General features: G+C 32.7%; 2 protein-coding genes across 2 annotated transcripts in view; one reads left to right on the top strand and one right to left on the bottom strand.

Annotated features, from left to right (window-relative positions):
- LOC114328023 (stress-activated map kinase-interacting protein 1) overlaps window positions 1–16631 on the bottom strand; it is a 162351-nt gene that overhangs the window by 101428 nt on the left and 44292 nt on the right. The gene's annotated exons all lie outside the window — the stretch shown is intronic.
- LOC114328017 (uncharacterized) overlaps window positions 189–16631 on the top strand; it is a 77646-nt gene continuing 61203 nt past the window's right edge. The window contains 3 exon segments of the mRNA XM_050646000.1: window positions 189–687; window positions 6495–6725; window positions 9002–9165. Coding sequence (XP_050501957.1) covers window positions 6523–6725; window positions 9002–9165 — 367 coding nt within the window. The 5' untranslated portion in view covers window positions 189–687; window positions 6495–6522.

Here is a 16631-nt window from a genome sequence, read left to right as displayed (position 1 = left end):
CATGTAAACAAAATAATCCTAATTACTTGTAAAAGTAAGGTTATAAATTTAACAGAACTCTCTTTTAAAAGTAAAGTGACATTAGACTATTTTTAAAATTCCCGCTAAAAGGAAAAAGGTAAATCTGGCAACAGTGCCGTCGTTTGCTGGACATTTAATCTCTCCCCTCTCTGTGTCGGGTCGTGTTTTTGTCGCGTATGTCATTATTGGTCTGATGTAATAAACGTCTTTAATTTTACTATTTGGGTTATCTCGTTAAAACTTACCTAGCTTCGCATATCTTTACAGTTTCGTATATACTTAAGGTGCAGTAAATATAATAAAGATAAACGGCGCGGCACGCGGCGGTTTTTTGAAAATTATCAGAAATTATAGGACCCGACTTTCCCCTATATCATTATAAGCAATAATATTTAATTCGTTCTAAATTTATTTACTAATCGAATAGTAGTCGAAAATCATAGTAAAATATAATTGCACATTTTTTAATACCAGATAATTGTGCTGTATATAAACGAAGTCTTTATCTCTAGTTTCTGATAGTGCTGCACTACTCGAGGTAGGCGACAGTTAAATAAAAAGTAACTCCCTATATTTATATTTTTATTAATTTAGTAGATACTTCAAGTAGCGGCGTAGTATAGAGTATTTCTTCTGTGTTTATAAAATCTAATATTATACATATAGGTGAGTGTATTTTTCTTTAAGCGATTTTATTGTCAAACAAACAAAACTCAATATTCCGTGAAGTGTTTTAATCTTTCCCTTCAGTCCAAAATCGATCCTGGCCCTTATTTCTATTGTTTGATCATTATTTTCTGAAATCCAGGTTCCCAGGTAGTTGTATTTATCAACGCTTTCTGTTGGTACATTTTCCAAGTATATTTTTGTAATTTTTTTACTCAGTAGTATTTATTTATTTTTATTCATTCTTAGCCCATATTTTTTACAGAAACTGTTTGTTTTGTTTTAGTAGTAGTTAAAGTTGTTCAGCAGAGCTTACCATAATCACGATGCCATCTGCATGTCTTATGTTGTTAATAGTTCTTCTGCTAATTATTATTCCTTCACTTTCAGATAGCAATACTTCTTCAGAAATGTATTCACTATATACATACATTGAATAGCAGAGGAGACATAATACATCCCTGTCTAATTCCTCTCCTGATTTTATAATTTTTGTACTGGATCCTTTATTTATGACAATTTGTGCTCTTTGATCCCAGTAAAGTTTTCCATTATTCTTCTGTCCCTTTTGTCTATATTTTTTGTCTTTATTTAGAATTTGTCTCAATTTTTCATGTTTCACTTTGTCAAATGCTTTTTCAAAATCAACATAACAAACGTACACATCCACATTCATATCCATGAATCTTTCAGCTAATGCATTAAAAGCAAATAACGCCGTTCTGGTTCCTAGTCCGTTTCTAAACTGACCAAACTGACTATCAGCTATTCCTTGTGTATATGTCTATTGACTATTAATAATATTGGCTATGAGCAGGTATGTTTGGTTGTGTAGTAATTTCCAGTCACAACTAGCAACCTAACTTCCCAAAAAAATTACCAACATCACTAGACAGTTTTTACGTTTTTAGAACGTTTACATATTTATGTTCGTCCGCTACAACTTTTCCCATGCGCCACGATTCATTTTCAAACAAATTAAGTCAAAACATAAAGTAAAACGTACGCCGATGTGTATAGTATGTATATATATATATATATATATATATATATATATATATATATATATATATATATATATATATATATATATATATAGTATACAGTATACAAAATGTACATATACATCGACGTTCGTTTCACTTTATGTTTTGACTTAATTTGTTTGAAAACGAATCGTGACGCATGGGAAAAGTTATAGCGGACGAACAATATAAATTCATAGTCTGTAATTAAGTTGTAGAAAAATTTCCACATTTAATAATGCATATGATGCAGACATAAATATAAAAAAGATACAGTTTTTCCTTATCACAAAATTTCAAAAAGCCTTGAAAATAGTTGGATATACGTATAGAAAACACACTGCAAAAGTAAAAATACCTTGACATGATAATTCATAAAAATTATCTCCTAAAACTATTAAAATAAAACTAAACTAGACTTGATTAGATAAATTAAAGTGTATCTAGACAGAACAAAAAATCACATTTATATCAATTCATGAACTGGGTACTAACAATTACTATTATTTACAGATTATTTAGATAAATAAGAATTGTATGATTACGTATTATATTTATACGGCATTAAGATTTGATTGTTCTCAAGCTATTTTTTGTGGCATTTATGCAATTTATTATTCTAAATGGGAAATAAGCCACAATTTTTCTTAAAAAATGATTTTGTTAACGTTTAGACTTCCAACTCGGACGTCGTTATCAAAATACAAAATATTAAGTACTGTAATAGAAAAATAAAAAATTACTTATACCATTTTTATTCAGTTACAGTGCGAAGCCAAAACTGTCTTAATTTTCACTTAGTTCAGAGAGCGCAACCAGCACTCTTATCGACGATTTCACCTCTTGTTAGAGGCTCTTCAGAGAATGCGTAGGTTGCTATGTCTGAACCAAGCTTAAATCACCCAGTCTATTAGTCCCGCATTGCAACTAACGTGATGGTGCCTAGGTGGCATCTGCTAGATACAAGTCAAAGCTTTCAACTTAGTAAAATAAAATATTTAAAAATATTTATAATTTGTAATTCACAACTCCGTCTCTTCAGCGTGGTAAATTCCAACGGAAAATGGACCTTTGTTACTCAATAGGAGTGATACTAATAGAAAAATAAAAATGTATACCATTTTTATTCAGTTTCTATGCGAAGCCAAAACTGTCTTAATTTTATTTTATTAAGTTGAAAGCTTTGACTTGTATCTAGCCCAATAAAATAAAAAAAAGTCAAAATGTAAATTCGTACAGGTTAAAACAAATTTTATATCAAAGTTTAGGTGGGTACAAAATATATTTTCAAGAAAGTATCCAAATCATACAAGGGGATCATTGTTTAAATAATTAAAAGGGGGTCATTTTTGCAAAAAAAAAATACTTTTTAAACTGCTGAGGTAAGTCACTAAGAATTTTTCTTGCAAAGTTTAAGGGTAAATCTTTCACATAAGACTTACTGATTTAAATTTGACTCCCTATTTATTTAAATAATTGTATATAAATCTTTAAGAACAAATTTGCAGAAAATTATTTTTAGCGTTTTAAATAAGCACTATAAAATATCTTATTTTACAGACTAAGTTGGGCTATGTTACCAGTATTAAGTAAAAAAAAAATTGGTCAAAAAATATTTAATATTTTTTGAGATATTTAATTTGTTTATTAAATGTTACTTTATTTTCAATTGCAAAAATGCGGTTGTTGCCAAAGAAATATTCACCTGCTTAAGATCTCATTATTTTTATTTCTATGTATGTTTTCGATAAATGTATTGATAAATTCAAATTTGAATTAAACTCCCCCCTAAAATGGTATTTAAAAATTATTCAAATTTATAATTTGTTTTTTAATAACGTCGCGGGGATTAAGTATTTTGAAATGCCGTTTCGATAATTGCGTTCCTGGGAATTTTTTACTAATTAACAAAATTTCTTTGTCGTTTTTTTCTTCTTCTTTTTTTCTTGGAGTTATATTACTACGGGCCCTTTTAGGGTTAAATTTTATTTAGAATGTCGAATCTCAGAGTTGTAGAATCTAGACCTAAAAATATTAAGATTTAACTAAAATCTCTCAAATAAAATGTGGCTACTTACTGAGTTACAGGGTGTTTTATTTAAAAATTTAAAAATTATTGTTACCAAGTACTTTAAAACTATTTGACGTATCCTTATCATACTTGGCAGAAAGTGTGGCTATTATACACCCTACTAAATTGTGATTAATAAACGTTTATAGCTAGTGCCAGAGGCGTACGAGAGGGGATAGAGAATGATTGACCATTCCCAAATTCTACGCCACTGAGTAAATTACTATTTTAGCGAAATTTTTCGATTCTCCAATACTTTGTATGTAAATAACCTTATTGGTATCGATAAAGTAATCAGTTTGAGAGATATTGGAAGTTTAAAATGAATGAATGAATAAATCAAAATAACTATGCCATTTCATTTTTAACATCCAATATCTCGAAAACTAATGACTTAATCGTTACCAGTAAAGAGTGTATTATTTACATAGAAAGTATTGGAGAATCGAAAAATTTCGCTAAAATAGTAATTCCCTCAGTGGCGTAGAATGTGGGAAGGGTCAATCATTCACTATCCCCTGTCGTACGCCTCTGGTAGTAGCTAGAAACTTTTATTTATCACAATTTAGTAGACTGTATAGTACCCACACTTTCTGCCAACTATGATAAGGATACGTTAAATAGTTTTAAAGTACTTGGTAACAATAATTTTTAAATTTTTAAATGAAACACTCTGTAACTCAGTAAGTAGCCACATTTTATTTAAGGGATTTTAGTTAAATCTTAATATTTGAGGTCTAGAATCTACAACTTTGAGAGTCGACATTCTTAATGAAACTTAACCCTAAAAGGGCCCGTAGTAATATAACTTTAAGAAAAAAAAGAGGAGGAAAAAATACAAAAAAATTAGTTAATTAGTGAAAAATACCCAGGAATCCAATTATCGAAACGGCATTTCAAAATATTTAATCCCCGCGATGTTATTAAAAAAACAAATTATAAACAAATTTGAATAATTTTCAAATGCCATTTTAGGGGGAAGTTTAATTGAAATTTGAATTTATCAATACATTTATCGAAAATATACATAAAAAAAATAATAAGATTTAATACAGGTAAATAAGTCTTTGGCAACAACCGCGTTTTTGCAATTGAAAATATAGTAACATTTAATTAACAAATTCAATATCTCAAAAAATATTAAATATTTTTTAACCAATTTTTTTTTTTGCTTAATACTGGTAACATAGCGCAACTTAGTCTATAAAATAAAATATTTTATAGTGCTTATTTAAAACGCTAAAAATAATATTTTGCAAATTTGTTTTTAAAGTTTTATGTATAATTATTTAAATAAATAGGGGGTCAAATTTAATTTAGTAAGTCTTATGTGAAAGATTTACTCTTCAGCTTTGTAGAAAATAATCCTATAGACCTTCAATAGTAATTGAATGACCTCAGCAGTTAAAAAAGTAATTTTTTTTGCAAAAATGACCCCTTTTTAATTATTTAAACAATGATCCCCCTGTATGATTTGGATACTTTCTTCAAAATATCATTTGTACCCACCTAAACTTTGATATAAAATTTGTTTCAACCTGTACGAATTTACATTTTGATTTACATGTAGTGTAATTTTATTTTACTAATCGAGCAGATGCCGCTAGGCACCTACTACCATCACGTTAGTTGCAATGCAGAACTAATAGACTGGGTGATTTAAGCTTGGTTCAGAGATATTGATCATCCGCTATAACTTTTCCCATGCGTCACGATTCATTTTCAAATAAATTAAGTCAAAACATAAACGTATACGCTATTGGGACCGTGCAAGTTCGGCAAAGCGACACCTGGTTTCATAGCTCGGCAACTTTTTTCGCCCTTTTAATTATATTGGCCAATCATATTGGTCCTGGTTGCTGGATAATTGTCAAGGCCGTAGTCCAAAAAAAATTATAAGAAGAAAAAGTAAGATTTAGGTTATGTTATTAAAAGGTAAACAATTGTATGTAGTAAATAAAAAATAAAATTAATTATTAAAATGCAGTACTGCAAGCAAAATAAAATTAATTAAATAAACTTTTATATAATAATTGCATATCATATCAATATTGTGAGCAACATATAACTTTTCTTCTTCAATGACAGTAGGTATGAAATATACGTCAATTTGACAATTTCAATTCACAATATGAATTATTTAAGAAAGTTGCAAGATTTCTCCGCTATTCGCGCACGATCGTTTCTCGTATCCCCTCCAAGTACCTGCACACCGCGAATACAAAATGTAGGTATATACACATCGACGTACGTTTCACTTTATGTTTTGCCTTAATTTGTTTGAAAATGAATCGTGATGCATGGGAAAGTTATAGCGGACGAACTATAGCGCCTATGCATTCTCTGATGAGCCACTAAAAAGTCGATAAGGCGAAATCGTCGATAAGAGTGCAGGTTGTGCTCTCTGAACTAAGTGAAAATTACATTAAGTTTGATTGGTACACCCGGTACACAATGACACTTTACCTGTCTAGCAACAATATTATTACAGCGATTTTGTTAAAGACTAATCCTATAACATGTTAAAACATCACTTAAATCGGACAACAGGTTTAGCAAATTCGAGACATTAAAATGACCAATTTTTAAGGTGTTCCTTATCAATTGTTGAGCACTGTACGTCAAATTTTCCAACTCTTAATAGTCTGCTGTTCTAAATTTAAGTGTAAATCTACAACATCTAGAAATCTGTAAATTTATAACTTTTGTAGATTTGATTTAGGATAAGTTAAAACCAATATGTTGCAATTAATATTAGCAGCTGTTGTGATCGGAGCTTTGTTTTACTACTTCGTAATTAAGGCTGGAAGCTTTTGGACGGAAAGAGGTGTAAAACAGACCAAGCAATCATGGATACCTGGAGATAACTGGAACGTGATTCTTCTAAGGCAGGCTTTCACAGATATGGTTGTCGATATATACAACTCAGCACCTGAAGCAAGGTACGTAAATGAATTGTATAATTTTAACATTTTATCCATAACGTATACTTTACACAAAATCAGTTCACTAATTATTGTTGCACAAATATTAAAATATAGGCACTGCTAAATGAAAATCATTTGGATTTTTCTTACGCATACAAGAAGAATAAATTTGCTCATATCTTTGTATGATTAAAAAAATGTGAGTAGACAGAGAAAGGAAACTATAATTTAAGGCCCAAAAACCTTACTAAGGCTGAGAATAACTACTACATAATATTTGCACAATTTGTACCAACTGTCTGCGATTTGACAGATACACAAGATTACTAAATTTTACGCATATATTTCTTGATTTCATGTTTGTGCCACTATAACATTACTATTGCGACCAATGTCGCCGACTCAAACAAATAGGTACTACATACATATCGCTAGGTAGTATCCATTTGAATTCTCTAAACAAATGTCGAAAATATGACATCAATGTTGGACAAAAATCGTCTAAAACATTCGGAAAATATTTATCAAAATCTAAGCCCAATGTTATTAAAGACCAGCGGTCGGATATTATATATAAAGTACATTATAAAGCCTGCAATTCAACATACATTGGACAAACACACCAATATCTACATATAATTTGATGCTCACAAATTTATTGTAAAATCCAACAAATTAAACACTACAGCCTTAGATAAGCATTATATAGAAAATAACCAAGCTTTCACTTTTTGTGAAAATTTACAGATTTTTGAAAAAGAGCAGAACTACAAAAAAGATGTATATTGGAGATGATTCACATAAAGAAAGATCAGAATTGTATCGATAACAAGACGTAAATGCACCACATAGGCAGATATTTTAAATACGACCTTGAACCAGTCGTAGATGTCAAGTATCCGTCATCTAGTTAGGGTAAAATATCTCTTTTGAATATATCTTTCTTCTGATATATCTTTTGAATTCCATCTCAAAATAGCAAATATTGCAGACATAAATATAAATCATATTTAAGTCAGGTTTAAATAATTACAGTCATTCTTTCCTAATTAGACATCGAGTGAGCAAACATAGTTTTGTCGCTTGTTTTGGTAGTTATTTCTGTTATCTATGAGTTTTTTCTTAATACTAGTTTTGCTAATTACTGTGTTAATACAAAACAATATGTGATATTTACGAACAATTCAGTGGTTATTCTTTTTAGAAACTGTGAATCTTTAGACATACAAAATTAATGCATGGTTACCTGATGTCATTCAGCAACCTTACTTACTTGTCAAAGCTGTCAATCAATCACATCCTCACTGAATGCCATCAATATTCAATATTATCGTAATAATAAAAACAGTGACATATATACTGTCACAAATACACACATGCAATAGAACGCTCTTCTAGAATAGGTAATAGATATAATGGGTAGAAAACGATTTTTAACAAATTGTTTTCGTTCTAGCCATCGCAGTAGACGGCACCATTGTATAATTGAGTAGGAAACATTCAAGAGAGGTTTTTGGGTTTTGGTTGTTTTTAAATATTATCTGATGATTTCTAACGATTTCATTACTGCCATAACACTGAAATCACAAACTTTTCAGGAGATCAAAATCAAGATGTTTTGTGAACTTTTCATTTGTTTTTTCTGTAACTTCCAAAGTTAACCAAATTCTCCACTCATGTTGATTATGTGTGTAGCTGTCTAACGCTAGTATTTCTTTTTAGTTATTGCCATTTATTCTTTACCCTGAAATTCACCCTTAAAAAATATGATAAGGCGCTATTGTCAATTGGCACCCATATTCATAATTCGATGATTAGAGCGTATCAACCTGCCTTATCACAGGTTATGGCACTAACACAGGTTTTACTTGAGTAATTTTCTTGGTTAACAAATGCATTATCATTTGTTAGGGCAATATTTAAAAATAAACGGTACCTACGTATCACACATCCACTCTCGACCACACTGTAACGCACTGTAACTGCCTTATGGCGCTCTTGCTAATGCTGAGAGAGCCAAAACTGGAAATGGTCATAACGACACAGGTGCACTATGCAGCATCTTAGATACCTAAAGTATAATATGACATTATTCCACAATGAAGGCAACGCCTAAAGGAACGTGTTCAGCCAAAAAACCGATTTTCCATTTTTTTAGGGTTATGGCACTATTGAAGTTGGGGTGCGATATGTCTATATTTATATTATATACCTATAAATATAATAAAATTTAGAGAATGATAATTAACTTCTTATTTTCTTCTTTGTTCTAAATCTTGATTTTTTTGTAGGTATATTGGTATATATCAGTTTAATTTCCCAACATTACTGATAAGAGATGTAAAGCTAGTCAAACAATTAGGAGTAAAGGATTTTGATCACTTTTCGGATCATCGCCCTATCCTCCCGGAGAAATGTGATCCCCTATGGAGTAGAAATTTGTTCGCTCTTACGGGTAAGTAACTGACTTTAGCAACGATGTATATGGCTCATCCAGAAGAAAAGTGTCACAACTCAAAAACTTTTTTGAAGGGAGACGAAAATAATTTTTCTGTAAGTAATCTTAATTTAACTGTAAGTTTTAAACGATAACTGATAAAATTTATAAATTAAAAACAAAGAATATGGATAAGTGAATATTTCTACATAGTTGTGTAAGAAGCAAAAACAAAAAAACTACGATATCTGATTTAACAAAGAAAAAAGATCAATATTTTGAATTATGCCAATTATCTTTTAAAATATTCACTTTTTAACATTACCGAAAAATTCTAGGACACGCCTCGAAATACAACGGTTTTCGTAATAAATAACGATACGTTTATGTCGAACGTCAGAGTCAAATATTCATTTTACCGTCAAAAGAATAAAGACACTATTGCGCCATCTTACGAAGTTGGAAGTAAACATCTGTGTGACACTTCTCCTGGTAAAAATATGGGATTTATGTCAAGATCGGCATACCACAACACCTTATATCGCTTATAACGGAATTATACAAACACACTACTGGATCAGTTAAAGTGATTGACACACTTTCAAACGAATTTCATCCAGAACGGGGTGTCAGACAGGGATGTATAACTGTCTCCACAATTAATTAATATATATGGGGAGCATATTATGAGAAAAGCACTTGAAGGATGGAAAAAAGGCATCTCAATAAATGGTCATAAAATAAACAACCCACATTTTACAGATGACACAGCCCTAAAAGTCAAATGTTTGGTCTGCAATTAAACATATCAAAGACAAAGAATTGATCGGTTTGACGTTGTGAGCTCATACTTATATCTGTGATCATTAATCACAAACACAGGGTCACTACAGGAAGAAATAAAACGCAGATGTGATCTAGCAAAAGTTGCCACAGCAAAAATGGCCACAATATGGAAGGACTGTCAAATTTCAAGAGCGTTAAAGATGAGGTTAATCAACTGCTTAATATTCCCAATACTGACCTACGGATGTGAATCTTGGACCTTGAGAAAATCGGAAAGAAGAAAGATAGACGCCACTGAAATGTTCTGTTGGAGACAGTACATTATAAGAGAAATAATTCAATTTTAAGAGAGCTAAAAGTTAGCCAACGACTTTCCAGTAAAGTCCATCTCCAACAGTTAAAATACTTTGGACATGTTATGAGAGCAAACACAGAAAACATGGAGAGACTCATTATACAAGGAAAGGTGGAATGCCGAAGATCAGGAGGAAGATCCCCAACAAGATGGATCGATCAAATTACAGGGATATGCAAAAGACCTATGCATGAGTTAAAAGAAATGACCAGAGACAGAGATCTTTGGAGACAATACACGACATCACCATCACGTCGACCACTACACTCCCTCCGAGGGGTCAGGATTGAAGAGAGAGAGAACAAGATAACCGGAATTGTGCATTTTTTGAGTTGTGCCACTTTTCTTCCGGATGAGCGATATGTCTATACATCACAACTTTTTCCATTTCCATATCATTATTTGGACCTTGTTAAATAAACTGGTGCATTAACTCTTAAAAAATATTCTAGTTTTGAAACTTGACAGATAGTCTTGAAATTTCCCTAGAAATAAATAATAGTCTTAATAATTTTGGCTAAAAATAAGTCCTCCTTTTTCATTTTCTCATGACTCTTCTCTTTCTTGAAGAACAGGTGTCTTAGTATAAGAATGCACCCTATTGTTTTTTTTTTGGGTAACAGATTTTTTTGTTATAATATACTTTTGCCTTTTTCTGGAACGAAAATCTTTCTTCTTCTTCATGTGCCTCATCCGTTAAGGTCATTGGCAATCATCACGGCCCATTTTACTCTATCTGCAGTAGTTCTGAAGAGTTCTATAGCTATTTTTCCACTCTACTGCTTCAAATTTTTCAACCAGGACGTGGGTCGTCTCTCCGGTCCTCTTTTCCTTCCACTTTCCCTTGTGCAACCATTAATATAGCATCAGCTCATATTTTTCATTTCTTAGTACCTAGATGTGGATGTGGTGAAGAATTTTCAGAATTTCACGTAAATTTTAATACAACAGATCTAAAACAAATTACAATAACTTGAATGTAAGGAGTAAAAATGTTCGTTCATCGAAGCGTTGGTTTTGTGTGTATTCTCGTCGTTATGTACTTTTTCGTCACCCAGTAACCCTGGCAAATGAACTTGGGTCACTTCGTTCGGCAATCTTCGGTAATACGCACTTGTACAATAATTGGCAGAGTCTAATAAATTTCAAAGTCAATGTACTTAACATATACTCCCCCACCTTGAAACCCCAAAGACCGGGTTTCAATAAAAAGTCTTAAAGAAAAAGTCAAAGATCATATTAATTATAGTTTTCAAACAAAAGTTATTGATCTTGGTTAGGCAGAACACATAATTTCACAACCGGTCGTTTAATCTCACCAGAGTTTGTCTTTATCACAACCGACCGCACAATATTGTCACTTCCGGTGTAAGTTTTTAAAATTCTGCCTAACTGCCACTTCAAGGGAGGAAGTCCATCATCCTTTACTAGAACCATGCGTCCAGGCTGGATCAGCTGTTGGCAATTCTCCTTCCACTTGACCCGCTGCTGAAGATGGGATACATATTCTTTGGACCATCTTGTCCAAAAGTGCTGTAATATCTGTTGCACCCTTTGGAATCTTGAAAGACGATTTTCATTAATGTCCATTAAGTTTTGTTGTGGTATACTCGTCAATGAAGATCCAATTAATAAGTGTGCAGGAGTAAGAGGGTTAGGGTCATCTGGGTCATTAGAAAGAGGATAGAGTGGTCTAGAATTGAGACAAGCCTCTATTTGATATAAAACCGTGGTAAATTCTTCAAATGTTAAAATTGCATTACCTACTACACGTTTCATGTGGTGCTTAACTGATTTAATGTTTGACTCCCATAATCCACCGAAGTGGGGAGCACGTGGAGTAATGAAATGCCATTGAATACCGTCGATTGAGAGGTCTGTAATAATGTGATCAGCATTTGTGTTAAAAAATTGTCTGAGTTCATTATTTGCTCCCACGAAAGTGCTGCCGTTATCTGAAAATATTTCGGAGCATTTACCGCGTCGGGCCGTGAATCGGCGTAATGCCGCTAAGAAGCATTCTGTCGTGAGATCACTGACAACTTCTAAATGTATAGCCTTACTGGCGAAGCAAATGAAGAGAGCAATATAAGCTTTAGAAGTTTTGTAATTACGACCCTTTCTATCTCGTAATAAAACGGGACCAGCATAATCGACACCAGAAACCGTGAAGGGACGTGAAGGGGTAACTCGTGACTCCGGAAGATTGCCCATAAGATACTGTTCGGGTTTATTGTTAAATCTAAAACATCGGACACAATCACGAACAATTTTTCGAACCAAATTGCGCCCTGATATTGGCCAGTAATTTTCTCTTAAGGAAGCAAGAAGTGCTTGAGGACCAATATGTAAAAGTTTCAAATGCTCATGGCGAGCAATGAGTATCGTGAGGTGATCTTTCTGAGGTAGGACTATGGGGTGTTTCTTGTTAAAATCAAATGACGAATGATGTAAACGACCGCCAACGCGTATTAATTTTGTTGTTGTATCAAAGAATGGAGTTAGGCCAAGAAGTTTACTTCTTTTGTCAATTTGGTTGGAATTGGAAAGTGCATCATAATCATATGGAAATGACTGACGTTGTACGAACCTAATTAAGGTTAAAAGGGAATTATTGAGTTCTATTGTGGTCAAGGGACCTGTTATTCGTAAATGTTTATGAATCGACAGATTGTCTTTAAATCTTAAGACATAAGCAAAGACGCGTGTTAGTTTATTTAATGAAGAATATTTGTAGTAAAAGGTAAATTCGTTGTTGATGTGATGAAACACAAGAGTTTTGTTACGCAGTTCAGGTAATTCAGAAGTTATACAAACTTCTTGATGTTTTGTATATTGAGGCCATTCTTCTTGAGGCAAAGTGAGCCAAGAAGGGCCATGAAACCATATGTGGGAATTACTGAGCGAAGAAGGACTTATACCTCGTGACAGTAGATCTGCTGGATTATCATAAGTATTAATATATTTCCAAAATTCAGGGTTGGTCAGTTTATGTATTTGTGAGACTCGATTTGCTATAAAAGTCTTAAGTAAATGGGGAGAGGTGTTTATCCATGAAATAACAATTTTAGAGTCAGTCCAATACGTAATGCTTTTAAAGGAGACATTTACAGATGAAGTGACCTTTTCAACAAGTTCAGAAAGTAGTGATGCCCCACAAAGTTCGAGTCTTGGAATGGTTACAAGTTTCATAGGAGAAACTCGAGTTTTAGCACAATAAAGATTTGAAGTGTAATTTCCAAATGTATCTGTGCAGCATATGTAAATACATGCACCGTAAGCCGCCTCCGAGGCGTCAGAAAACCCATGAAGTTGAACAGAAACTGGGTTAGAAGAAAGTACATGTCTAGGTATTTTTAAAGTGTTTAATTTTGTAAGTTCGAAGTAGTATTTCGACCAAAGTGTGTAAATACTTTCAGGAACAGATTCAACCCAACTTATCTTGAGTTTCCAGAGCTCTTTAAGAATAATTTTCGATATAACTGTTACGTGTGAAAGTAACCCCAAAGGATCAAATATTTGTGCTGTACAGGATAAAATCTGTCTTTTGCTAATCTTTAAGTTAATTGTGGAGATATTTATAGAATATTGTAGGGAATCACAAGACGGATTCCAAAGTAATCCTAGTGTTTTGTTATGTTCGTCAGAACCAATATGCAAAAAATCAGGATCAGAATGATTTTGTAGAGACGAATCATTGGTAGTCCATTTTCTCAGAGGAAAACCGTAGGAAGATAATAAATATGAAATAGTTTCCTTGATTTCTCGGAGTTCTTCCGATGTGTCACAACCAGTTAATAGATCATCTACATAAAAATCGTGCAAAATTATAGAGGAAATTTTTGGGTATTCGGAAATATGTCGATGAGCAATTTCATGAAGAGACCTAATGACAAGAAACGCTGCTGAAGCAGTACCGTAGGTAACAGTATTCAGTGTATAAGCAGAAATTTCATCATTTTTATTAAATCTCCAAAGGATCTTTTGAAGGTAACGTTGTTCAGGAGTAAGGAAAACCTGACGATACATTTTAGTTATATCTGCACCCAGTACGAATTTATGTTGACGAAATCTAAGTAAAATGTAAAATAAATTATCTTGTAAATGAGGGCCGACATACATGATGTCATTTAATGAGTAGCCTGTGGTAGTTTTCGCACTACCATCAAATACAACTCTTAACTTTGTAGTGGTTGAAGTTTCTTTTAAAACGCAGTGATGAGGTAAGAAGAATCCAGAATTATCATTAGTGTCATTTATTAGGGACATGTGACCAAGTTTAATGTACTCACGTATGAAGTCATGATATTCTAATTTCAATTGAATGTTATTTTCAAGTTTTCTCTCTAAGTTTAAAAAACGTTTTTTGGCAGTAGTTAGAGAATCCCCTAAAACTGATGGAGATTCCTTTAGTGGAAGAGTAGTGATAAAACGACCATCACAATGGCGAGAAATATGCTGCTTAAAATGATTTTCACAATAGATATCTTCTTCGGAAACAAACTTAGTTTTAGGACACTCCTCTAGTTCCCAAAACTTTGTGAGCTGTGAATCTAATTTACTGGTAGAAGAAAAGTAACAATTATGTTGGGGGTGGTGTTGAATATTTGTTGGAATTGGGCCAGAAATTATCCAACCAAGAGTGGTTTTTTGAATGATCGGTAACCCAGGACCAAGTTTGATTTGTCCAACGCTTAAAATATCCCAGAAAGTGTCAGCTCCAATAAGAAGGTCTACTGGACCAGGTTTTTCAAAATTCTGGTCAGCTAGAAGTAATTTTGTTGGAACATTGAGCTGGGAACGATTGATGTGTATGTAAGGTAAATTACTTGTTATGTTGGGCAAAATTAAACAAGATATTTTTTTCGAGAAATTGTTAATATCTGATTTAAATGTTAGTGATGTCCGGAAGTTAATATTGTGAGTTAATTGATTAATTCCCGAGATCGAAGTGTTGACTTTTTCCTTGGAAAGTTGTAAAATATCAAAAAATTTCTCAGATATAAAGTTGGATTGACTTCCGTTGTCCAAGAGTACTCTGCATTTATATGAGTTGCCGAACTTGTCAAAAACGTTAACAACAGCGGTTGAGAGGAGAATATACGGTTTAATAGCAGTGTGAACACTTGAGCTTATATGATGTGTTGAAGAGAAGTTAGAGGTAGAAGTAGATTCAGTTGACTGCAGCCCAGTGTTTGGAACATTGGAAGGTAATGAAGATTGAGAAGAATTGTTTTCTGTGGAAACTGAATTTGAGGATTGTGAATTCTCGAAGTGTAACATAGTGTGATGGATCTTTCCACATTTTCTACAACCAGTAGAACGACAATCCTTAGTACGATGGCATGTGCCAAGACAATTAAGGCATAAACGTAGACGTTTTGCATTGTTTAACCTATTAGTAGGATTTAGTTTTAAGAAGTCAGGACAATAATATATTTTATGTTCCTTATTACAAAAGTTGCATTTAAACCTATTCTCTGTGTTAGAAACAAAGGCTCTTGTTTCAGACTTATTACCTTTGTATCGTGGTGAATTTTGATCCTGTTTATTATCATTGTAGTTGTCTAATGACTCTAAGATACGACATCGTTCTTTTAAAAATTTCAGTAAATCATCTAAAACTGGTAGGTTGTCTTTACAATTTTGTGACTCCCAAGAGCGTCTTGTTGAGTTATCAAATTTTGTTGTTAACAAATAAATAATCAAATCATCCCAGTGTTTAGTGGGGCGTTTTAAAACTTCTAAAGCACGTAAATGTTTTTGTGTATTGTCTAGAAGTTGTCTGAGACCTTGATTTGATTCTTTTGTGACTAGTGGTAGGTTAAAGAGAGCTTTAATGTGCTTGTTTACAAGTAACTGTTTATTTTCAAATCTTTCGATCAATAAACTCCAAGCAATGTCGTAGTTTGCATCGCAGACTTGCAAAGATTTAATAGTGTCGGCAGCTATGCCACGTAATGACAGACGTAAGTAATGAAACTTTTGTACATTGGAAAGTGAAGTATCATCATTAATAATAGAGTTAAAACTGTCGCGAAAGAAGAGGAATTGATCAAAGGATCCATCAAATGTAGCTAGATTCAATGGAGGTAACTTAATGTTGCTTGTATTTGTAGGCCCAGCTGCTATTGAACCATTGACACTACGTGAATCAGACGTGTCAGTAGGTCGTCTAGATAAAATAAGTTTTTTGATGTCAGATTTTATTTTAAAATATCTGTCCTCAAAAGTCTGCCTTTCAATGGCATGTATTGTGTCATAATTTTCCTCGCAGTCAGGATCATCAGTTTCAATAAGCATCTGAACCTCATTAAAAACATCTAAAAGCCCTTCGGCTTTG

The sequence above is a fragment of the Diabrotica virgifera genome, chromosome 1, assembly GCF_917563875.1.
Source record: "Diabrotica virgifera virgifera chromosome 1, PGI_DIABVI_V3a".
NCBI lineage: Eukaryota > Metazoa > Arthropoda > Insecta > Coleoptera > Chrysomelidae > Diabrotica > Diabrotica virgifera.
Note: the sequence above shows the minus strand (reverse complement) of the source record. Positions and strands in the feature narration are given on the sequence as shown.